Source organism: Lepidochelys kempii, chromosome 4 (genome assembly GCF_965140285.1).
Source record: "Lepidochelys kempii isolate rLepKem1 chromosome 4, rLepKem1.hap1, whole genome shotgun sequence".
Lineage (NCBI taxonomy): Eukaryota > Metazoa > Chordata > Testudines > Cheloniidae > Lepidochelys > Lepidochelys kempii.
The window spans coordinates 84012578-84039251 of NC_136383.1; the positions used below are offsets into that span (position 1 = coordinate 84012578).

The 26674-nt window shown below is 40.2% G+C and overlaps 1 protein-coding gene across 2 annotated transcripts in view; it reads right to left on the minus strand.

Moving 5' to 3' along the window:
* Positions 1-1375: 1375 nt before the first annotated feature.
* The window catches only part of PDGFRL (platelet derived growth factor receptor like), a 51988-nt gene continuing 26689 nt past the window's right edge, over positions 1376-26674 (minus strand). Inside the window, exons 3-6 of one of the 2 annotated variants that reach the window (XM_073341917.2) lie at positions 15134-15285; positions 7101-7394; positions 6513-6652; positions 1376-2119 (exon numbers count right to left, since the gene is read on the minus strand). In XM_073341917.2, the coding sequence (XP_073198018.2) occupies positions 1931-2119; positions 6513-6652; positions 7101-7394; positions 15134-15285 (775 nt within the window). In that variant the 3' untranslated portion in view covers positions 1376-1930. The remainder of the gene's footprint in view (positions 2120-6512; positions 6653-7100; positions 7395-15133; positions 15286-26674) is intronic. The other variant, XM_073341915.2, reaches the window with a different exon arrangement.

Sequence of the window (26674 nt, forward strand, 5' to 3'; positions counted from 1 at the left end):
CTGCCAGTTAATCGAACAGCTCCCTTCCCCTAGAAAAGGGGATGGGGCAGTGGTGCATTTAATTAAGACTTATGTTACTAGCTTATCTGAATGAAGATTACAAACTAGCATTTCTGATGAGATGATGCATCTTATTGTTTTGCCTTTTCTTTATCATATTCTCCCTTGGGTGGATATCCCTTATGCACTATCCTCTCTGAGATGGTGAATTGAGTTGTATAGTCCCATTTTTGTATTTAAATGGGATTTTGTTTGTAATATTAATGTCCAATTTACAGGTGTGACTATTCTCCCAAGATGGCAGTAGCCATAAATGTTACTAAAGAGACAAGGTGGGTGAGATCATCTCTTTTATTGGACTTCTGTTGGTGAAAGAGACATGCTTTGGAGTTTATACACAGCTCTTCTTCTTCAGGCAGTTGAGGGTTTCCTTCCTGCCATTCGTTGATTGAAAAAAGCAAAGCACTACTGCTTAACTGAAATGTCCTATCCTTCCCTCTGACTTAATCTGTTGTTAATTATCCTATAGTGATGATTTTTATTCCTTGTTAAGGAGTGGGCTTTTCCACTGTATAAACAATTATATTCTTGTTGATGTAAATGCTGTTTGTTTAATGCAATTCTTGGTTAATCCTGATTAGCTGTAACCAGTTATGTTACTGGGTTGTTCTTGTATCGGTGGTTTGTAGCTTTATATCAGTCTGTGTGGGCTCTCAGGAAGGCACCAGCTATTGAAATGTCACTCTTGATCATCATCAGAACCATCAGTGTTGATTATGATGGGACAACCAATTTCTTAATTTAATAACCTAACTGTGGTTGTTTTCCTTTTTCTATTATACAACCTGCTTTTTGGCAACTCATTCCATAGTGAGAAGCTTAGCTGTTTCTCTCTCTACTAAATTACACAAGTCTACAGATTGTTTACATTTTTGATTCAGGTGTTTCATTTTCATTTATACTAAGATTGGAGTAAATTCACTTAATACAGTCAAGGTAGTTACCAACCTGGCTGATACAGGATCTTTTCTCAATCAGTACTGTAAATCAGTGTGTTCTGCTTATATTCTCCTGTGAAAGATTGCTTATAAATGCCAAGTCATATCTCTACTATGTAGCAATAGTTAAACTCCCATGCTAAAGAGGGCGTACATTTTAAAATTAACTACATAAGAGCAAGAGCAAGATATACAACTGGAAATACCCTAAGACAAAAATGCAAAATATTTTACCTGTTAACTATAATTTTTTTTAAAAGTACCTCCCTTTAAAAAATGTTCAGTGCTACCACAATTTAAAGTTAGCATGTACTCAATCCTAACCATCTCTCAGGTATGACAGTAAACAGTAAAACCACACACTTATACAACTTTGTCAATATTCAGTAAAGAAATTTAATCAAGGTCTACCAAACCAGAGAAGAGTAATCACTGTTGACTAATTTTCTATAACAAGTGAATCATGACTAAGTTTTAATATTTTTACATGTACAAAGTGTTAAAATCACCACCATGACAAAGAAGAAAATATATCTATGCTGGTGGGTCTACTTAAAAAGTTATTTTATATCCTCCTGTCAGCATTCATGAAAATAATGCACAATCAACATTTTAATAGTGGTTATATTTACCTAACATAAAAGTTATTTGTATATAGACTCTCCCTACCAAAGATTTATCACTGTATTAGGAGCACTTGGGAGCCACATGCATAATCAGGCTACAAAGGTTTAATACATGGGTTTCAACCCAATTCTCCTGAGTATTGCTAAGCATTAGGATCTCTGCTCTCTAATGGAAGTGGAATGTAAGGACATGAGGAGAGAGATATTGACAGAAATCTCCACCTCAGAATTCATAAAAAGAAACTAAAGGGTTAATGTGTCCAATAACATACTGTTTGTTCATTCTGTGTCCACAGACTCCACACATCAGGTCAGTTCAACACGGGTGGCTACTGTGGTTTGTCCTCGTAGGTTCTGAGCTGTACAAATATAGTTGCCAGCATCAATGGTTTCAAAATCTTCAATGGCAATAACACTCTTGGAGATTCTTGTGGTATGCCCAATTCCTCTGTTGATCAGCCTCCAAGAATCTTGGATAATCGCAGGCCTTTCATACTGTTTTTAAAACACCCACATAAGGAAATGATGATGTATAATTCTGCAAACGCTATTTAGTGACAGTATATTGTTAACAGTATTTCATTTCAAAATCCAAAACACATGCTCAGACATATGAATCTAATCTGAAAGTCAGATTAATTAAGCGAGGAAGCTGAGGGTGTTTAGCAGCCATTACAGCAATTTTCCTAAAATAAAAGCTACAGGCAAGGTTGATCACTACCGTTGTATTCATTTTAGCTTTTCCATTTAGAAATCCGTTTTAAATTCACTTTGAGTTTACTCTTGTCCCCTCTTGAAGCCACAACCAAACTGCACGTTCTCCCTCTGCATTCATGCCTTCATTTTAAGTGTTAACACAGCCATCTGTACCCTCTTGTGCTAGATAAGGATAGGAAGACTTTCATTCTGAAATTCCCAGGTACGCAGGTTTGGACTATTTGGCTGATCCAGTACATTTACAACTGTGGCCCTATCTAAACTACAAAAACAGCCACGTTTATATCAGTCAGATTATGGTTGTGGCCCACTTACGTTAATGCTTTTCCCATGCCTGTGTGAACAGATACGATACCTATCTTAGAGAATCATGTTTTAGACTTGGTATCTACTAGGGTGAAAGCTTGGTTCCCTAATGTGGCTGTGGATTTTTTTTTATCCACACAGGATAAAACTGTTACATTATAGTTGGACTGCCACCATTTCTGTAGTGTAGAGAGGACCCTTGTGTTAATTTTACAGCTGACACCGTATTCATCAAGAACTTTCTAGACAGCACAGTATTATACCATCCCAAAGAGTTATTGTGTTGCCCTCCATCAAGCTGTTTCTGAAATATTCAAGCTAAAATGCAAGCAAGGATGTTCAGATAGCTGCCTGTTCCCATGTAAGAGTTGGAAAGCCATTTGGCTGATTTCATAGGATAAATTCGATCTTGAAAAATCAAAACGTTAAAGGACATTTTCTGTAGGCCAGTGTCCCCTGACACTCACCTCAACCCCCACCATCCAATGAGGTTAGAGACATGGCAGAAATTGACCCAAATGTTTATGTGAAAAATTTGATGTAAAGAACTGAAAACACAAGTCTCTGGTAGCAAATTATGGGGGGGAGGTGTTAAATGCAGCGATATCCTGCTGTCGGATTACAATGTAAATGTCTAGACAGCAATAGCTTTTTCTGTTTGCATCCACAATGCTGGAAACAAAACTTTAACCATGTTGGCTTGTGCTACAATAGCAACCAGGACGAACCTGGTAGGAAATGAAAATATCTTCAAGCTCTGCAGTATGTTTACGCCAAAAAGTAAAGAAAATGAAACCCAAACATGTTTAAAGTGTATGCTCTCTCTTCCATAAGAGTGAGGCACCTTTGGAAGGAAAGTAAGATGTATCACATATAAATTAAGAATAGACAGTGTCTCTTTCTAGTGTTAATTTAGTAGCCATTTACAAATGCCAAGATTATTTATACAGGACCTCAGGACATCATATTCACCTTCAGATTAGTTTAATAGGAGAAAAACTGCTAAAAGCCAACTGTCATGGTGGGCAAAGACCAGTACATTAGCCAAAGAGAGTCCAATCTGCACGTATGCACAGGAAAGAGGAGCCAGTGTCTAAGAAGCTGTCTAGTCTGTCTAGTGTCTAAGAAGTTGTCTAGTCAGTTACCCAGGCTACTCTCAACAAGTCAATCAAGCCAGTCATCAATTATTAGTTAAGAGCACGTCACCTGTTAACTGCTAACTGGCAGATTCTTACATCAGCAATAACATTGCAAAATGAATAATCTCAGCTAGAAAATACTGTAAGTAGGGTTGGCAGAATTTGATTTTTTTAATAAATTCAGCAGATAGTAGCGATGTTTATTTTTAAGCTTTTTTTTTAGTTGTTATTGATTTTAAATTTTCACAGTTGTGGGAATTTATGGAGTCAGATAATGAGGGGATCTCAAACATTTAACAACAGTAGGTGTTGAGATTCAAAGAGTTCAAAAGCTCTATAACCGTTAACAAGCAAACTGTCAATATCACATGTCAAAATATACAAAGTAAATATTGTTAAATCAAACCTTAAGAAGTTCTCAGCATTTCTTACTTTTCCTATCTGGAAATTTTAATTATTATTGATGGAAATATTTTTGTCGGTTTGTGTGTGTATGGTGAAATCAACGTCTACTGACATTTACTGATAAAAATCTAATGCTTCCAAGCCTACTTGAGAGTCTCTTCATTAACTACCTCCTACTTACTTGTCAGCAAAAATATTACATCCCTGAGAAATATAAACAGATAGAAGTTTTAAGAGTTGATGAGCACTTAAGGTTGCCCAAGTGCAAATTCCACAACTACAATTACAAAAAATTCCAGGAAAACACCAGATAAGCCAGCTATCATTCACATGCCTCAGTTGTTGGATTTGTACTAGAGCAACCTTAACTCAAATCCAATCAAGTTTTAGTTTGGAAGAATTTTCCAGTTATTTTATTAGCTATTTCTCCGCCTGGACAGCTAATGATGTTGATAGTATCCTCTCAGTATCCTTCCCCAGCCAGCCCCATTCCTTCACATCTTCCACCCACTCACCTGCTCCTCCACATTCTGCCCTTTCTCTCCATTCAACAAAGTTCAATATAGATCAGTACCTATTTATAAAAGATGCATGAGGCAGCAGTCATAGAGTTCTGAGAAGGTGGAAGAAATGAGGACTCTGAGAAGCAGGGCTGAGCCCCACTTCTTTTCTGTGCCCTCACAACCTCTCTCAACTCCCCTGATCTGAGCCCAATATGCCCTGTGTGCTTTGCAGAAACTGGGCAGGCCGGTAGGAGGAGAGATCTGATGGAACTCAACAGTTCTGGTGGCTTTTTCTTACAGAAAACACAGTGAATATCAAATAATGGGAAGAACACTGTTAAACTGCCCTAGCCCTGAAAACACTGGAGGTTGTAGGGACTGTGGTTCTCAAAAGAAGAAAGAAAGAAAGAATTCAAGGAAAACAATTCAAAAAGTTTGCACTTAAAATAGTTCCTTTGCCAAAAGTTACTAAATATTTGACTAAGACAATATGATACATTGTTAACCTTGCTAGAAGTGTAAACCTCAATGCCACATAAATCACAGAGCTACTGAGACACATCCATAACATTCATTCTTCTTGGGCAGAAAACTGACAACAGGATCGTTCCCTTCCAGTTCCAGTATAACCGCTGTAAGCAAAACTGTTTGTTGCAGTAGATGGATGGATGCATGCTGACCACGACCGTCCATATACAGCAAGAGTGATAAATTCATGCACTTGTCAATCTGCAAACTATGCCTAGCACTGTAGCTGCTTATATTTAGGATGTTTTCTTTGGAGAACTTTTATTTTTCCTTATAGAAGCTTAAATTCATCACATACTGATCGTGCCAGAGAGGCATCAGTATCATTTACACTTATGTACCAACTGTGTTTAACTCTTGGACCTCATGGCCAGGGTGATGAGACCAGTGGAGGAAATTACTGCCAGAACATCCTGCCACCTGAAGTTCAAACCAAGGGCAGGTTTGCAAGTGTAAAGCTATTGTCGACTGTCAGCGTGGTACAGAAGGAGAAGAGTACTTACTGATAACATAAATATCCTCCAATGCTAGGACTACGGAGATCAAAGTGAGTTTGTTGAATTGAACCTCGCAGTAAATGGCACAAACATGTAATAGGCTCCACGTGAGAACCACCATGACCACCACCAACAGCACAAAAGTTTCCAAATGGCTCTTCAGTGGTAGCTCCTCATAGAAGCTTTTGATATGATCCAATGCAACATACAAAGAACAGCAAAAAATTCTCGATGCAACTATGCTTCACCATATCATAATTTTTCCCCAAAGGAGAATGATGACTGCCATCATCAAGAGAATTTCTTAAGCAAGGGACAAATCACTTCTTGTTTGTGAGAAGTTGGTGACCAGGTAAGTGTTCACTGTTTCCCATCATACCTCACCAGCTTGATTTTACCATCCCAGATACAGCTCTCAGGTTAGAGAGCATTTCTACAACTAACTTTGTGCCCTCACTGAGGAAAATGGGCTGAAAATCAACGAGATTGTATGTTGGTTCCTCCTAATATGACCTTATTACCAGGGCCGGCTCTAGGTTTTTTGCCGCCCTAAGCTCCGAGAGTGCAACTTCCCAAGCCAAAAAAGAGGATGGCTGGAATGACGCCGCCCCTGGAATTGTGCCGCCCCGAGCACGTGCTTGCTTTGCTGATGTCTAGAGCTGAACAATGCACTCTGATCCACCTTGCCTTCCCCAGCTAGAAAAGACTGACTGGTATTTAAAATGTTGTATTATGAGAGTTTACTCTTATTAAGAAAAAAAATGCACTTCCAAGTTAGAATTGTGTGTCTTACCTCTTCCCCTGGGTACTTCCAACTGAATTCTACTTCTATGTCTGGTTCCCCAAGGACTATACAGAGAACATTAACGTTGTCACCACCTTCTGCTTTGTTGGATGATGCCACAATTGTTGTTGATGGTGGACCACTAGGAACTGAATGAAAGGTGTGGGTGGGAGGCAGGAAATAAATGTCCCAAATCAATAAAAATGTTAACAAGTTTTGCTTTGATTTATCTTGGCTCTTCCACATTCTCTATTATCCTCTTTAGCTCCAGTTGCTGCTGGAATTTATTATGCACCACAGGTTCCTATCCTGCCACAATAAAATGGTTTACAAGTGTGCACCTAGTTTTTAACTTAATAATATAAGCCTTATGCTTTCCTATATTAGCATAAATTCTGGCAAGATGTTCTACAAACGGATTTAATTTGAAAAGTACATTTTTATTTTAAAAAAAAATCAGACAATTTGCAAAATTCCATAATTAAAATTAGGGTTTCGGGGTTTTTTTTCAAATTCACATTTGAAATGTTGCCCTATAAGCAACTCCAGCAAGAGAAGTGGGCTTGAATGTAAATCTATGGTAATCATTCATCTTACCTTCCACATACAGTAATTGATACTTGATGGAAATCTGAGGTGCTCCCTGTGATTCTGCTCTACAATAGACCACTCCTATATGGTCAGAGGTGGGGTGCTGATAGATAAAACCCTTCTTCACATCATAGATAATGTTAGTTCCATCTGTTTTGATTTCTTCTGCTGGAAACTCCCTGTGCAGAGTTACTTTTGCTGATGGGATGGTCACTCTGCAAGGGATTACTGCTGGTTTATCTGGGTTCAGGTAGACAATCTCGAAATAACTGGAAGTAGGTACAAAGAGCTCCCCTTTATCTATATAAGAAAGTAATGCAATATAATATTTAGCTATTCATATCAGAAAAAAATTAAATGTAAATGGTCTTCTAATATATAAAAAATGAACGTAAGGGAGGAGAAATTTACTAATAATTAAGTTCAGATTTTGCATTAGCAGACATTTATTTCTGTGTCCAAAATATCTGGCAACAATCATTTTAACAAACTTTACAATTAATTAAATCTGTCACCATGGACTTGTTTTTTTAAAAAAGTAAAAACATGTCTGACTTGGACAAACTAATATGCAGTTTGGCTTTAATCACTACATTTACAAAAAAAAGGAATGTAGCCTTCTTTGCCTGTTTCATAAAATGGAGGGAGGGATTATATCTTTAAAAAAAAGAAAAAAAGGCCATCAACAATTTTGGGATCAGCTTTTGAAACTATGCAGAATTACACAAAAAAGTCCTAATGAGTTATCTGGCTCTACTTAAATTCATCCACCCTTTTTCAAAGGGGAAAGTAGAAAAACACCAGGAGTTTTATTATGGCCTCTGACAGCATTTTATTTTGTATTGTGCTTGGGTACCAGCAGGAAGGTTCCTTGGAAATACCTAAGATTGTAGATACAGACTTTGAAATACTTAATTGTTTTTAGACTCTATGTAACTAAACAATTCAAACATTTTAGTGCTGTTAAGTCATCAAAAACAAGCAGTATTCTAATATGTTGACATATTGCTTATAAATGCAATTCTTAAACTCCTTAAAATTTCCAGCCTGAACACTATGTTGTAAGGTGGCTTATCTGATTATTCCAACCTTTTGAAAAGAAAGAGAAGTCAGTGTTCCAAGGTTGTTTCGATAAATGGCTTCCATACAATCCCATGGCTCCAACTTATTTCTGAACCTTATTACAAACAATCTTATCTTAGTCATCTTATGCTATAACACTGAAGCATTTGTCAGCTAAAACTGGTTTAGCTCTAATCAGGCTGCAAAGTTTGTTTTTATCATTCCTAATGTTTCCCATTAGGATAATAAATTAACCATTTGCATTAATCACTAACAGTGTACTAGGTAATAATACTAGACTGTTATTTGACTTGCATAAAAACTACGGCTGTCAAGAGATTAAAAAAAATAATCTCGATTAATTGCACTGTTAAACTATAATAGAATATCACTTATTTAAATATTTTGGGGTGTTTTCTACATTTTCAAATATATTTATTTCAATTACAACACAGAATACAAAAAGTGTACAGTGCTCACTTTATATTTATTTTAATTACACGTATTTGCACTGTAAAAAAACAAAAGAAATAGTATTTTTCAATTCACCTAATACAAGTACTGTAGTGCAATCTCTTTATCATGAAAGTTGAACTTACAAATGTAGCGCTGGGTAAAAAAAAACTGCATTCAAAAATAAAACTCTGTAAAATTTTAGAGCCTGCAAATCCACTCAGTCCTACTTCTTGTTCAGCCAATCACTCAGACAAACAAGTTTGTTTACATTTGCAGGAGATAATGCTGCCTGCTTCTTGTTTGCAATGTCACCTGAAAGTGAGAACAGGTGTCAAGGCTGAATCCCCACTCTGTCACCTCTAGTGCAGAAGGTGAGGGCCTGCAAGGATTCTAAAAATTAATATGTGCCACGCCAGGCTTGTATTAAACTCCCAAGGTTACAGCTTTTCTCTGACCTTGGCTTGGTAAACGCTGCCACCACCCAAATGCAAAAAAAAAAAAAAATCCTTGGACCCAGGAAGGAGCACTAGGGGAATTCCTCTCTGTGGGTTACCCTCAAGCCCTTTCACCCCCCTCTGGGGAAGAGATGAGAAAGAAAACAAAGGAAATTAGTTGTTGCCACCAGCTAATTAAAAAGCATATGCACAGACCTCTTAGGACACCAAAAATCCAATCCTGTTCTTAAAAAAAGGCAAATTTTATTAAAAACAAAAAGAAAGAAAATACATCTGGAACTTGGGCTTTTGCTAGATTTTAAAAGAGCAATTCCAAGTATCAAGCACCCAAAATAGCTTTCTTGGGGGTTCAGCTTAAAGGTTATAAGCAAACAAAAGCATCTGGGGTTAGCACAGAGGGAATCCAGAAGCCAAAATAAAAAATAAACCTGATTGCGTCTGTCTAAACATTCCCTATCCAAATAATTTCTTCTAGGTATGGAAGATGAATGTTCACACGTGGTTCAAGCCTTACATAGCATTGCTGCTCCATGTCTCCTTCTCCAGAGAACAACAGACAAAGGGAAAGTTTCTTTCCCAAATTTAAAAGTTCTAGCCTTCCCATTGGCTCTTTCGGTCAGATGCCCACTCCTTTTCTTTTACCTGTGGGCTTGTTAACCCTTTATCGGTAAAGCAAGGAGAAAACAGACACCAAGAGAGATTTTACAGCTAACTGGCTGGCTGGGTGTTCATAAACTGCCCCCCCTTCATTTATCAAATGCCCCCCAAATTACAGACAGTGCTGGCCAGCCTGGTTCAGATCGGGTCCACATCGGCTGGGATTTCTTCCTGGAGGTCTAGGAAACAGAGTTAATAAGATTCATGCACCTCTAATTTTACTAATAATTACATGAAGAACTAAACAGTACTTTTTACATTTCAAGGCCTACACTTACTTAGATTGCAGAGACATTTTTACCCGGCTAATTTCTGGGAAACCTTTCTGGGAGAGTGCATCAGCCACCTTGTTAGAGACTCCTGAAATGTACTGTATTTTAAAATTGAAGCCTTGGAGAGCTAAACTCCATCAAATAAGTTTTTTGTTAGGCCACGTCTACACTAGATCCATCTATCAGGGATCGATTTATCGTGTCTAGTGTTGATGCGATAAATCTATCCCCGATCGCTCTGCTGTCAACTCCGAAACTCCACCAGGGCGAGAGGCGGAAGCAGAGTCGACAGAGGAGCGGCGGCCGTCGATCCTGCGCCGCGAGGATGCGAAGTAAGTGATTCTAAGTCGATCTAAGATACGTCGATTTCAGCTATGCTATTCTCGTAGCTGAAGTTGCGTATCTTAGATAGATCCCCCCGGCCCCCAGTGTAGACCAGGCCTTTGTCTCTTTCGCTGTGTGAAGCCACTTCAGCATGGTCAGTCTGCAGGTGGAACCCCCGCCCCCAAACGTACGGACGTAGCTTCTCCAGAGCATACACAATGGTGTAACATCCTTTTTCAGAGACTGACCAGTGGCTTTCCCTCCCAGACAGTTTTTTGCTGCGAAACATGACAGGATGGAATTGCTGATCTGGTCCTTCCTGCATTAAAACTGCTCCTACACCATGCACGGACGCATCTGTGGTTACGACGAATGGTTGGTCAAAGTTAGGGGCCCTCAGTACAGGGTCAGACGTAAGGGCCATCTTAAGCTGGTTAAAGGCTGTCTGACACTTCTCAGTCCACTGAATGGCATTTGGCTGTTTTTTCTTGGTCAGGTACCCACTCCTTTTCTTTTACCTGTAGGCTTGTTAACCCTTTACAGGTAAAGCAAGCAGAGAATAGACACCAAGAGGGATTTTACAGCTAACTGGCTGGCTGGGTGTTCATAAACAGGGGCTATTCCCCCACCCCCTTAATTTATCACAACAGGCATTCTCATGGCACTGTTGTAGCTGACGCTGGAAGATATTTACATGCCAGATGCACTTAAGATTCATATGTCCCTTCATGCTTCAACCACCACTCGAGGAGCCATGCTGATGACAGGTTCTGCTTGATAACAATCCAAAGCAGTGCGGATCGATGCATGTTCATTTTCATTATCTGAGTCAGATGCCACCAGCAGAAGGTTGATTTTCTTTTTTGGTGGTTCAGGTTCTGTAGTTTCTTCATTGGAGTATTGCTCTTTTAAGACTTCTGAAAGCATGCTCCACACCTCGTCACTATCCGATTTTGGACGGCACTTCAGATTCTTAAACCTTGGGTCAAGTGCTGTAGCTATCTTTAGAAATCTCACATTGGTACCTTCTTTGTGTTTTGTCAAATCTGCAGTGAAAGTGTTATTAAAATGAACATGTGCTGGGTCATCATCTGAGACTGCTATAACATGAACTATATGGCAGAATGCAGGTAAAACAGAGAAGGGACATACAATTCTCCCCAAGGAGTTCAGTCACAAATTTAATTAATGCATTTTTTTTTAAACGAGTGTCATCAGCATGGAAGCATGTCCTCTGGAATAGAGGCCAAAGCATAAAGAGGCATATGAATTTTTAGCATATCTGGCACGTAAACGCCTTGCAATACCAGCTACAAAAGTGCAATGCAAATGCCTGTTCTCACTTTCTGGTGACATTTTAAATAAGAAGAGGGCAGCATTATCTCCTGTAAATGTAAACAAATTTGTTTGTCTTAGCAATTGCCTGAACAAGAAGAAGGACTGAGTGGACATATAGGCTCTGAAATTTTACATTGTTTTGGTTTTGAGTGCAGTTATGTAACAAAAAAAAATTTACATTTGTAACTTACACTTTCACGACAAAGATTGCAGTACTAGTATGAGGTGAATTGAAAAATACTATTTCTTTTATCATTTTTACAGTGCAAATATTTGTAATCAAAAATATATACTTTGATTTCAATTACAACACAGAGTACAATATATGTGAAAATGCAGAAAAACATCCAAAATATTTAATACATTTCTACTGGTATTCTATTGCCAGTAAAAAGAAAAGGAGTACTTGTGGCACCTTAGAGACTAACCAATTTATTTGAGCATGAGCTTTCGTGAGCTACAGCTCACTTCATCAGATGTTTACCGTGGAAACTGCAGCAGACTTTATATACACACAGAAATCATGAAACAATACCTCCTCCCACCCCACTGTCCTGCTAGTAATAGCTTATCTAAAGTGATCAACAGGTGGGCCATTTCCAGCACAAATCCAGGTTTTCTCACCCTCCACCCCCCCACACAAATTCACTCTCCTGCTGGTGCTAGCCCATCCAAAGTGACAACTCTTTACATAATCAAGTCGGGCTATTTCCTGCATAGATCAAGGTTTTCTCACATCCCCCCCACCCCCATACACACACAAACTCACTCTCCTGCTGGTAATAGCTCATCTAAACTGACCATTCTCCAGGTTTAAATCCAAGTTAAACCAGAACATCTGGGGGGGGGGGGGGGGGTAGGAAAAAACAAGAGGAAACAGGCTACCTTGCATAATGACTTAGCCACTCCCAGTCTCTATTTAAGCCTAAATTAATAGTATCCAATTTGCAAATGAATTCCAATTCAGCAGTTTCTCGCTGGAGTCTGGATTTGAAGTTTTTTTGTTTTAAGATAGCGACCTTCATGTCTGTGATTGCGTGACCAGAGAGATTGAAGTGTTCTCCGACTGGTTTATGAATGTTATAATTCTTGACATCTGATTTGTGTCCATTTATTCTTTTACGTAGAGACTGTCCAGTTTGACCAATGTACATGGCAGAGGGGCATTGCTGGCACATGATGGCATAGATCACATTGGTGGATGTGCAGGTGAACGAGCCTCTGATAGTGTGGCTGATGTTATTAGGCCCTGTGATGGTGTCCCCTGAATAGATATGTGGGCACAATTGGCAACGGGCTTTGTTGCAAGGATAAGTTCCTGGGTTAGTGGTTCTGTTGTGTGGTATGTGGTTGTTGGTGAGTATTTGCTTCAGGTTGCGGGGCTGTCTGTAGGCAAGGACTGGCCTGTCTCCCAAGACTTGTGAGAGTGTTGGGTCATCCTTTAGGATAGGTTGTAGATCCTTAATAATGCGTTGGAGGGGTTTTAGTTGGGGGCTGAAGGTGACGGCTAGTGGCGTTCTGTTATTTTCTTTGTTAGGCCTGTCCTGTAGTAGGTAACTTCTGGGAACTCTTCTGGCTCTATCAATCTGTTTCTTTACTTCTGCAGGTGGGTATTGTAGTTGTAAGAAAGCTTGACAGAGATCTTGTAGGTGTTTGTCTCTGTCTGAGGGGTTGGAGCAAATGCGGTTGTATCGCAGAGCTTGGCTGTAGACGATGGATCGTGTGGTGTGGTCAGGGTGAAAGCTGGAGGCATGCAGGTAGGAATAGCGGTCAGTAGGTTTACGGTATAGGGTGGTGTTTATGTGGCCATTGTTTATTAGCACTGTAGTGTCCAGGAAGTGGATCTCTTGTGTGGACTGGACCAGGCTGAGGTTGGTGGTGGGATGGAAATTGTTGAAATCATGGTGGAATTCCTCAAGGGCTTCTTTTCCATGGGTCCAGATGATGAAGATGTCATCAATATAGCGCAAGTAGAGTAGGGGCTTTAGGGGACGAGAGCTGAGGAAGCGTTGTTCTAAATCAGCCATAAAAATGTTGGCATACTGTGGGGCCATGCGGGTACCCATAGCAGTGCCGCTGATCTGAAGGTATACATTGTCCCCAAATGTGAAATAGTTATGGGTAAGGACAAAGTCACAAAGTTCAGCCACCAGGTTAGCCGTGACATTATCGGGGATAGTGTTCTTGACGGCTTGTAGTCCATCTTTGTGTGGAATGTTGGTGTAGAGGGCTTCTACATCCATAGTAGCCAGGATGGTGTTATCAGGAAGATCACCGATGGATTGAAGTTTCCTCAGGAAGTCAGTGGTGTCTCGAAGGTAGCTGGGAGTGCTGGTAGCGTAGGGCCTGAGGAGGGAGTCTACATAGCCAGACAATCCTGCTGTCAGGGTGCCAATGCCTGAGATGATGGGGCGCCCAGGATTTCCAGGTTTATGGATCTTGGGTAGTAGATAGAATATCCCAGGTCGGGGTTCCAGGGGTGTGTCTGTGCGGATTTGATCTTGTGCTTTTTCAGGAAGTTTCTTGAGCAAATGCTGTAGTTGCTTTTGGTAACTCTCAGTGGGATCATAGGGTAATGGCTTGTAGAAACTCGTGTTGGAGAGCTGCCGAGCAGCCTCTTGTTCATATTCCGACCTATTCATGATGACAACAGCACCTCCTTTGTCAGCCTTTTTGATTATGATGTCAGAGTTGTTTCTGAGGCTGTGGATGGCATTGCGTTCCGCATGGCTGAGGTTATGGGGCAAGTGATGCTGCTTTTCCACAATTTCAGCCCGTGCAACTCTGATTAATCACAATTAGTTTTTGAGTTAATCGCATGAGTTAACTGTGATTAATCAACAGCCCTAACAACCACCATTAATATCTAAGTACGAGGACAGCGGTTAACTTCAAGCTTTGTGGGCTAGTACATATATTTACAGTAGTGGCTCATCTTATAAGGCTAATGTGTGAGATGCAAAAAACTTGTGTGAAATCCTGACTTCAATGGGGCCAGGATTCCACCCTGGGAATGTAATATGCATGGGGGAAATGCATATTCGCATTAGAATGTCATGAGAAGATGCGCCTTAACATGTTACTTTATTTTCTCCCGCAAAAGTTTTTTCAGAAGGAAATAAAACAAGAGGGATGGACTCCTGCATTGTTAAAGTTTTATTGCAGATTCCAAAATTAGAATATTGTATCTGATTTTTGCAAACGATGCACTTTCTGCTTCCCTAGACATGGTTTTGGATATATATTTAGAGTAAAGCACAGGGAAGTAGACACACAAATCACATTATTGTTAATTATTTGCTTAATTTCCTGCTCACTCCACCAGTAATGTATCCCTTGGTATCCACTAGGGAACAACATCTGGATACAGATCATGAAATGGATATGGATAGGAAAATGGAAATGAATATGCTAATCCTGCCTTGTGGACAGATAACCCAGGCATTTCAGTTTATAAACCAAATTAATCCATTACCTGTGAAAAAGATGTACGTTGAGCCAGTTTTAGACTCATCCTTCTTGCAGCTATAGCCATTACACAGAAGAAGCCAGCAACTATATTCACCAGAGTCTGCTGCAGTAGAATTTGTAAGTATCAGCTGACCATATCTGTCAAGCTGCTTAATGCTAGAGAGAACAGAGACATAAAACACAGCCAAGCACACACATATTTCTTTGTACATTTTCTCACTTCATTTCTATTTGGTTTTGACTATTTTCTCTTTCATTCTGTAATTGGCTATTTACTACATCCTTCCCCTCATGGGCATCATAAAACCCTGATTCTGCAAACACTTGTAAAAAATGAGTAGTCCCACTGAATTCAAGGGTGGAGGATGAGGCTATAACATGTAAGCAAACACATGGTGAAGAACTGGCAAAGCTGTGTTTATTATATGTTTTATTACTATTGTTGGTTTTAGTTTTAAGTTAAGGTTAGAGGGAGGTGAGGAATGGGAAAGTGAATAAAGGAGTGGGAAAAAGAAGGAAGGGAAAGAAACAGATGTTTGAGAATGCCATTTGGGATCAAAGCTGAAGCAAAAGAATATCAACATTGCCAGCAAGACATACTAACAGGACTAGCAGGGATCAGAGTGGTATCTGATGATATTCTGGTATATGGATGCTGGGACACATGGCAGAGGCTGTGGCAGATCATAAACATAAGCATAACCTCATCGGTCTACTAGAAAAAGCCAGGCAAATAAACCTAAAATGAAATAAAAATAAGATGGCACTGCAGCACCAGACATGGGTCACTTGCTGACCTCCCAAGGGCTACAACTTGGCCCCCTGATTCAGCAGATGAAGATATAATCAGTTCAGAGATTATTAGGATTTGTAAGCTATCTGACAAAATTTCTTCCAAGCATCTCAGATGTGTGTGAACTCCTGTGGTGACTACTGGACAAAGATGCAGCCTGGACATGGTTACTTCAACATGATGCAGCCATCACATGTGTCAAGGAGTTAGAGACTGACTATCCCATCCTGAAATACCACTATGTGAACAAAGAGACAACCAGACAATGTGATGCCAGTGAGACGGTGCATCACTCCTACAAAACTGACAAAAGTGACACTTTTGCATCAAGATTACTATCACCAATGGAATAAAGACAAGCTCAAATGGAAAAGGAGTGTCTTGCAATAGTTTGCACATGAACATTTCATCCAGTATGTTCAAAGTTGGGATATCATGGAGTAGAAAATGACCATAAATCACTAGACAGCATTTTAAAAAAGCTACTGCTTGTGATCCCAAAATAGCTTCAGCACATACTTCTGAAAGTCTACAGAACCCTACAGCTTAGATGTATACTACAAGAAAGGACTAAGATGTGCAAAACTGAGTTCTTATCTAGAGCAGTCTTGCAGCATGAAATTATGGCCACTGAACAAGAATGAGATACTCAACCTAACAGAAACACAGAAAGACATAACTGACTTGGTTGATGCTTTCTGTCTCAGTTTCAAGGCAGGAGATGGACAGAGCCTGTGAAGAAACCAAACTACACAAGACAAAGGTTTACAAGTGCTCACGTCCATCGTTCTGTCAGGATGGCCAAACACCGGAGGAGAACTACCATCTTCTTCTCAAAAATACTGGAACTATTGAGATCAGATGAGCATCCAAGACAGTTTCCTATATAAAGGCAGTCGAATCCTAATACGTAGATCACAGAGAACAGAAACTCTTTCAAGAAAACATCAGAGCCATTCTGGATAGAAGTCTGAATCCAGAAACCCAGAGATGCTATATAATGGACAACATGGCCAAGGATTTCAGAGACCTGGTGAGCTGTTTTGATACATGTGGGGCAATGCAGGCCACGCAGCAAAAAGAGACAATGAAAATACACAGCATCCCCAACAGATCTTGAAGCAAATTAGGAATGGACTTTTTCACCATGAACTACAAAAACTACCTCATTATTGTAGACCGCTGATGGGAACTAGATGAACTGTCAGACTCTACTGCAGTGCCTATCATGTACACAGCAGTGAAGGAATTCAATGGGCATGGCATCCTAAACTGTGTCACTTCAGACACACCATATCAGCAGTTAACATTGCTAAGACTGTATTAAAGAAATCTGCAAAAAGCAAAGAAAATATGACAAGCCATTTTTTAAAAGGAAAAACACTCCCATGGAAGGCCTTAATAGCAGCTGGTACAATGCTTGATGTGGATGTGTGCCAAGAACTGCCAACTGTCAAAGGGGTTACAGGAATATCCTGATTCTGTTGTGTACATTCTGGTTCAAATAATGTCATGTGAGGTCTCAAATGAAAGCCAGGGTCACAGTGGTTATTAGTATCACTGTGAGGTGTATGTTCAGATACTATGTAAGGAGTTTGTGTGTGTGTGTATATATATATATATAAAAATATATCTATATAACCTATATATATATATAACCTGATATAACCTGTAACATATAACCTGTAACATATTTTCAGTGTGCAAGCACGTGTGTGTATATATATATATATACACACACACACACAGAAAATATGTTCTTAGAGTCTGTACCAATGTATAAGGCACAAGTAAAGGTGAGAAACAGGTTTTCTGTTAGACAAAAGATGTTTATTCATCTACCTGATTATATGTAAATTGAGTATTATCATTCACAATGGTTCACCTATCATCAATCTGAACTGAATATAAATTAAGGATTTTGAGAACTTCAGAGGGAAAAAAATCTAATAGAAAGAGAAAAGGAGCTGTGGAATGAGGGAACCCTATCTGATGGGTGCACTTCAGAGGTTCGCTTGACTATATTTGGAGGTCAGAGAAAACACCTAGGCACCTTTCACTGAGGATGCAAAAGGACTGCAATTTTGCTTCATGAGAAAATCTCAATGCTGGTTGAAGATGATGAAGAGAACTTTGGGTGAGAGAAAACTTCTCTAGACAGGACGTTAACCTGATAGTTAAAATCATGACAGGCCTTCTGGAGACTAAACTTGTTTTATTTGTTTGGTTCCGATATTTTTATTCACTATCACTTGATATATTTTTATTAACTATCACTTGATATATGTAATATATTCACTTGATATATTTTTATTCACTATCACTTGATATATTTGTAGACAACAGACAACTTCACGCTAACGGGAGGTAGTGGTATGGTACCTCACCACCCTGAGTACCCCTTAGAGTGAAGAATGGTGAGATCTGATCAGCAGGATATGGAAGGAACCCAGGTCGATAAGCAATGGATAGATATCAGAACTGACTCTCAAAACACCATACTACCAGTAGAACCAAGTGCAAGGCAGTCTCTTGTCATCACAAGAGAACTCAGGTTTGGGCCAACATCAAAACACCTGCAAAGTATACACAATGTACAATACTAAGACATGAAGGAACAATCCTGCCAAAACCAGAAGGAAATTCCTTAGTTGCCAAGCAAATTAAGAGTTAGTCCATTAAAAAAAAGAGAGTTGTTAAGTGTGATGATGTAGATTTTAAAGGAGGTATATTAAAGTGTTAACTAAGTAGGTAATGGTATTTGTGACACTGAATCCCATATTCTTCATAGTATTATTATTATGATTATGGCATAACTATGATGTATTTTATGCAAGACAGGTCATATAAGATATAATTGAAAAGGTTATGATTCACTGAATATGATTATCCTATTTGTATGTATGTATCATTTTGGTATATGAAGTTAGGAATATTGTCTATGCATCTATTCCAAATGTGTTTACAGCTGGGGAATGCCCTCTGGGCAGAATGCAATCAGTCTAGATGGCTGGCTGGGAAGGGCCATTAGGAAGAATAATAGGTCATAGATTATGTTAATCTCCCACCAGGGTGCCTTCCTGAAGACCCTACAAACAGCCTCCAAGTCATGGAGAAGCTATTTATCATAACACAGCCAAGAGATTCCACACAAGGCAGGTGAGGATAATTTCCCTGTAAAGGGATTGCAGGATGCATCCTGTTCAATCCCTGCATTCTATTTGGTTGCTCAAGACACCAGTATTCACTGCTGAAAGTCTGGTGTTTTGTGAAAAAGTGGGACATCAAACCAGAAAAGTTCTTTTTGTTAATTATTTGTGGTCTGGTGCAATCATTAGCTGCATTTGTACACAGAGCCCTTAAGTATTATGAAAGCAGACAGCTATTAACAGCGAAAGTACTGGTTTCAGAGTAGCAGCCCTGTTAGTCTGTATTCGCAAAAAGAAAAGGAGTACTTGTGGCACCTTAGAGACTAACAAATTTATTTGAGCATAAGCTTTCATTAGCTATAGCTCACTTAATCGGTAGCTCACGAAAGCTTATGCTCAAATGAATTTGTTAGTCTCTAAGGTGCCACAAGTACTCCTTTTCTTTTAGCGAAAGTACTGTGATTTTCTCATGATTTTATGGGGCACAATTCATTACTTCTGAATGCTTGGGGCTGGCAATAGTGCAGTGATAACCAACCAAAAGGTGGGAAAAGAAAACAAATGTTTTAAGTGACATAATTGAAAAGTAATACAGAGTTACTGTTAACATCCAATGAACTAACACTTCTTATATACACAAAACCAAGTTATGATTATTTTCAATCAGAATAACAAACTCCCCATGGCACACCAGGCCTTCCTGTGCGTGATTTTATATATAAATATACACACACACATACATATATGTGCTCAGGGGTGTTAAATTATGTTGCTAGTTTTTAATTCTTTCGTTTTCTTAGGGCACGTCTACACTACAGCTGATACAGTGGCACAGCTGCAGCGTTGTAATATAGACACTTTCTACATCAACAGAAGGGGTTTTTCCACTGATGTGGTTAATCCGGGTCTCCAAGATGTAGTAGCTAGGTTGAGAAGAATGCAAGAATCTACAGCAGGAATTATGTCTACGTAACTACACCATTCAGGGTGCAAAATTTTTCACAGCCCTGAGCAACATAGCTAGGTTGACCTAATTTTTAAGTGTAGACTAGGCCTGAATTAAATTCTTTGCATTAAGCCATTGTCAGACACTATAAAGTTCTGTTGTACAGTTCAAGATGTAGTGAAAAACCGATTACAGTTTGTGATTACATAAACATATGAACTGTAAGATATTCAATACTAAACATTTACAGTACAGAGAAGCAATTATGCCAGAGGAACTTTACCTCTGCCAATTAATGCAGACTGCCAAATACAGCTGGAAATCCCAGCCAATCAAAAGAAATAAGGTCACTGTTAATTAATTCATGATACAATGTGTTCTATTTAATCACCTACAAGCCATCCAGTAATCAATGGAAATTTCCTGGTGAGATGGCCAACATTAAACATGTAATCCTATATCTGCAATAATTAAAGCTTTGAGACTTGTAACATTACTATCAAACAGCAGTGGAATAAATAGGGTTTTTTACTAAATAAACTATAAATGACAACTGAAATATAACTGATTAGAGTTCACAGGACAATCTTTATGTGTGGTCTTCACTTGAATGGATTTTAGAGTTGTGAAAGTCTGAATCAGGATTCAAATATTTGCTATGTTCCACACCATTTGAGCTAAATGTTTTTTATTCAAAATATTCAGGACAGTTTAAAGTAAGGTGACTAAGCTAGGTCAATATGCTGATTCTATAAATTCACCTTATTAAAATCAAGTAATCGTTTTAGTTATGGTGATCTGTGAATGTCACAAACCAAATTTTCAAAACTGCCTCTAAATTTCCCTGTGCATGTTTTTACTCCTGAAGGAATTGTGCACCAAAAAAATAAAAATTATGTGCACAATATTTTAAAATTCTGCAAATGTTTTTTTGTCAGTAAATAAATGTGAAGCCACCAGCATGGCAGTGGGAAGCACAAGCCCCTGGCTGCATGGAGGTGGGAGATCACCCTGTAGGCCCCTTCCCCTCTCTCCTAGTCTCCCAGGATAGAGACTTGGTGGTGAGGCTGCACCGGACCCTGACACCAGGACAATGGCTGCTCCAGAAACACCCTGGGGCCCTGCCTCTCTGCGCCACGCACATCAGGTGTGGGGTAAGAGGGTTCTGTGTGGGGCAATCTGGGTGCGGGCAGCTCAGTAGGGGGTCCAGGTGCAGAGGGGATCTGGATGCACAGGGGCTCATTCAGGGGTTCTGAGGCAATGGACTCTGCAGGGGGAGTCTAGGTGAAGGTGTTTGGGGCTCAGCAGGAGGGGGTCTGGGGGGCTCAGCTCAGGGGTCCGGTTGCTGGGAGAATGGGTCTTGGTGGGGTTGGGGTCAAGGTGCAGAGGGGTGGGGCTCATCACGGTGGGGGTTTGATGGGCCTGCTTAAGGGGGAGCCCCGGCTGCTGCTGCTCCTGCTAAGGGAACACAGTGCATGCTGGGCTCCTGCTCCCCACCCCGATTTTTCTATCCCCTTCTCTTCCCTATCTCATCCTCCTTCCTTTCCCCACTGTCCCCTGCCCTCTCCTCTCCCTTCCCTAGCTCACCCTCCTTCCTTCCCACCTATCTCCCTCCCCGTTTTACTATGCCCCACTGCAGGCATTCACTGTTGTACAGAAAGTTGGAAGGCTCTCAGCACACAGGAGAGCCAGACTGGCACTAGGACCCAGGAGGCGGCTTCCATATTCAGAGTCAGTGAAGGGAGAAACAGCCTCCTTCAGGGGGGCAGCTCTGTGCTGGCAGAAATGGGGGGAAGGGTGACAGTGGCAGGTGACATTGTTAGCCCCACCACACCCGTTTGGGGGGGGGGAGGGAAGGCAATGCCACCCCAATCTACAACCACAGGCATCCCCAACACACAGCCCAGCACAACTTCCCTTTGCTTCCCCACCATTTTCTGTGGAGAAGCAAAGAAATGGGGGGGGGGAGGGGAAGAGGAGAAGAGATATAAATTCCATGCACATGCAGTGGTGCAGAATTCCCCCAGGAGTAATGTTTTAGACACCTGCAACACAGAATTGTGCATGCAGATTAGGGAGAAAACAGGAAACAGTCACTCAGTCCTTCTCCTCCAGTGCAAACAGATAGCTAACATTAATGCAGGCATATTGGGAGAAGAATATACACCACTCTTGCTATTTAGTGCAGGCAATAAGTTCCAGCGTTCAAACTCCAGAGCATCTGAAGTGGGGATGGAATTTAACATGAACGGGTGCAACTCCCGGTTAAACTAGGGGGAGTCTGTGGCTGCTTAGAGCTGGGCTGTATTTTACCCTCTGTGTTTTTCTTCCAGGCCAATCAAAAACATCCGACACAATAAAAACATGTAAGGTTTCTTTCCAAGAGCTAGGATTTTACCATGTGCAGGGTCACAATGTAGAGATGAAGAGTACTTTGTCAGCTCTGCTTATAACGGTTGTTTGGGTTGCTCCCCCATACTGGTGGTTTGGATTACAAGAAAAAGTATCAGTAGTATTTCCCAGTGGTGAGGGGAGTCTGGAAGGCTCTGTTCCCAACTCTACCGCTGCCACAATGTGACCTTGGGCAAGTCGTTTAGGGTGGGAGTTTCCAAAGGGAATAGGTACCTAACTCTCTCTGATTTTCAATGGGAATTGGGTGCCTAATTCCACTGATTGCTTTTGAAAATCTCTCTCTAACCAATCTAGAACATAGCAACAATTAATGATGCTTACCCAACTTTGAAAAGAGCTTAGAGACACAGAGCTTAAGGCCAGAAGGGACCACCAGATCATCTAGTCTGACCTTCACCACCATCACAGGCAACCGTCACCACTCACCTGCACACTAAACTCAACAACCAAAATTATACCGAAGTATTACAGCCTACAGAAGACTAAGCTATTACATGCCACAGGTAGAGAATAGGAGGGCCTGAGCTGCACCACAGCCAAAGGCAAAACCTCCTACCTCCACACCACAGCACCCCCTATGTCACCAATCCTACAAGGGGGAAGCTCCTTCCCAACTCCACATATGGCAATCAGTTAGACCCTGAGCAGGTGAGCAAGAACCAGCCAGCCAAGCACCAGAGAGAGAGATGCTCTGTGACGTATCAGAGCCCTGGCTTATCCCATCCAGTGTCTCATTTCTAGCTGTGGCCATCTCTGATGTTTCAGAGGAAGGAAACCCAATAAAAAAAACAAAAACAAAAATAAACCACCGCGGAATACATTTGGAGGGGAGCGGGGGAAGGGACCCCTCCAGATGACCAGCTGAAGCCCTGAAGCATTAGAAACACAGGACATAAATCTCAAGATACTGAGATGAAAAGTGCTATAAAGTATGTAAGACTATGGCTATTGTTATTAACAGATCCATGGGGGAGGTGGAGAGGGAAGCAGAGACAGCACAGAGCAGCACTTCTCCTGCTGGTTAGGGGAAACAAAACACAGCCTTTAGTAGGAGCAGGAGCAGGCCTGAAATCAACTGGGGTTTTGCACTGATTTCAGTGGGAGTGAGATCAGCTCCTATGTTTATTATTAGGCCATTTATAAGAACATATATCCTCTCGAATGCTATAAGGGGTACGCGTACACAGCACTAAGGAGCAAGCCTCAGCCCTGATTGGCAGACTCAAGCTAGGGGGCTTGCACTAGTGGTCTAAAAATAGCTTTACAGACAGTGTTTGAAGTTGCAGCTCCAGCTGGAGCTTGGGCTCTGAAGCCTATGCCTAGGCTCCAGCCAGAGCCGCAACATCCAAGTGTTACCTACACAGCTATTTTCAGAGCGCTCCCTAGTCTGCCATCTCTGGCTGGGAGGCTCACTCCAAAATGCTGTGTAGACGTACACATGATGTTAAATCACGGCCAGCGTGGCACTGAAGAGGCTGTCTGTCCACAACTGGACTGGAAGTTGGTGACCACATGACACACAAGACTGCATGGACATTTAAAGCTAGAAAGGCAGATTCTCCCTTTTATCAGAGCGCCACACTCGAGGGCAACTAGAAGGGCATCAGAGAGCCAGTTATAGCTTCCTGATTCTAGGGGCTGGTCTGTGCTGGCCCCAACATAAAGTAGAGCAGGCTCAGGTGCCTAAGGGAGCCTTTGCCAGTAGAGTTCTGTCACACACCCCTTCCCCACCTCTTACTTTCACCCACACTCCATAGCTGTGGCTCTACATTTAAATTCAGTATTTTCCTCCTGCCCTTTCAACACTGACAAATGCATGGACCATAAAATACTGTATGTGAGGTGTTGTACAGAATTTAGTTTTATTCAGATCTGACAAATGGAAGAATCCATACATAAAGGAATGTAATGGCAGTTCTGTTTCCATGATACAGTCACCCCACATTGCACCCAAGCATCTGGTTTGCATTAGAGGGACTGGCAAGTTAAAAATCATGGTTTTAAAAAGAAATTTTCCGTAGCTGTCACAAGTTACTTTGGATTTTAATAATCTAATTTGATTTTCAGTACTTTGTTAATACTAATCAATACTAATTTGCTGGAGGGGAAAAGGAATTCTTGGACATTAGAAATTGACTAGTCAGTTTCACTTGAGTTTATAGTCAAATTCTAGTTTTTCATTTTCAGGTTCTCAGTTGTGCCATGCTGAAATGTTTGGGTCACAAACGCTTAAAAGGGGAATGTTTCTATGTTAAAAATATGTACAATGGAATTTTAAAAGAAATAATGAAAATATTTAAATAGATTATTTTAAACTATAAGACATTTATATTTGAATATCTGAGGGCAAATTTGACTTGAAAGTGTCCCTTTACAGTCGGTTGGTTGGTTTTCGCTTTAAGTATTTTACATGAGATGTGTATCTATACTAAAATACCCATTAAGAAGAAACATTATCAAGAATGAGGTGTCAAAATATACCTGCTGTAGAATAAGATATTGAAAAGTAGCATCCCCAATTACTAGGAACACCTTAAACAAATCATTAGTCAATAGCAAGATATGTAATGAGTTCTATTATTCACACATCACTAACTAAACTTCTAAAGTCCTGTCCTAGCAAGCATTCACATCAGCGTAAAACCTGAAAAAGTGTTGTTGTTATTGTTGTGCCCATATTCTGCTCAGGAATTTGGAAGGGATATCTCCCACAAACTTAAGAGACAAAAATTCTCCCTCTCTCTTTTTCTTTCATTGCAGAATTTTACAAATGTTAGTAGTTGCAGAAATATTCAAGACTGTGAAAGTGTCTAGTTTCCAAATGCAAAAAAAAAAAAAAAAATCACCTCCATCTCATCGTAACAGAAGTGTTCTCATTACAGTGTATTTACAAAGCCTGAAATAAATCTGTAAAATAACTAAGAAGCCATATCCACTATCACTATGACACAATTTTCTTGTTATAATTATATCCTTCTTATAAATCACCTTTGTCTTTTAAAATATTATCCAGGCTGCAGTCTTCCCCTTATCATGATGGTGGGTTGAATGCCTGATAAGAATAGAGTGGAGCCAAAATGTCTGGCTCTTATCCGCACCCCCCTCACTTTTGTATTTTCTGTGGGTGGGTACAATCTCTGATTGCCAAATTTAAATTAGCACAAAACCACATGGTTTCCCTCCTCCCAAGGAACTCCTTATCGTATACAGAAAGGAAATAGAACTCATCTTCAAAGAGAGAGCTCTCCCCCAAGACCTCCCATGCTAAAACACCCTCTTGGCATCAGATCAGGTACTACAATAATATCCTCAAGACTCAAAAAGATTTCAGCTGCTGCCAGCGACTTTGTTTCTATAAACTCAATTCTGGACGGGGCTGACTGCCCTCAAGTCTTTTTGTAGCTACTGGAAGTTGAGGGTAAGAGTACCTTAAGGATCAGGCTCCCTCCAAGAACAATTTTCAGCTTTATTTTTCAGACTCTTATTATTATAGTTTTCCAGCACAGCTGTTTGAACTATTCCCCAAAGACCCATTGTTTCTGCATAGAATTCTGTTTCACATAATGTTTTTGCCAGCCTTAGTGCTTTACTGAGATATGTATCCGGGTACCTCACAATCTTTTTAAATGCATTTTAGCCTCAACAGCCCTGTGTAGTCAGAAAGCCAAGAGTTAGGAGAACCCATGGCACTTTTCACAAGAATAAGGGTATTAAACCTGGTGTCTTGGTAAAATTCCAGTGCAGTCTGTAAATCTATGCACATATATAGCTCTCATCACCATAATAGGAGTGCCCCACAGCACTCTGAAGTAGGGACATATTATCCCCATTTTATAGTTGGAGAACTGAGGCACAGGGTACGTTAAGTGACTTGGCCACATACAAAGTCTGTGGCTCAGGCAGGGCTTGAACCTACATCTCAAGTTCCAGTCCAGACCCTAACCACTAGACCATCCTTACTTTCTTAAGAGAGGGAGTGTGCAAATAAATTCCCTCCACAGGGTCAATAAACTATAGTAATCTTAATTTCAGTTCCATAGCATTGTTCAGTTTTGTATTGTAGTTTTGCAAAGCTTCTGTTCACCTCTAATGTGGCTAGGCTTCACTGGTGGCTAAAGTGATCTGACTGCTTTAGTATCCTCCATTAAAAAAAGGTATTATCAATATACAGTAAGTTTTTGTTATGTGATACATTTTATTGGATTTAAGCTGTAATAAATTGCTATGACAAAAAAAACTATTCAC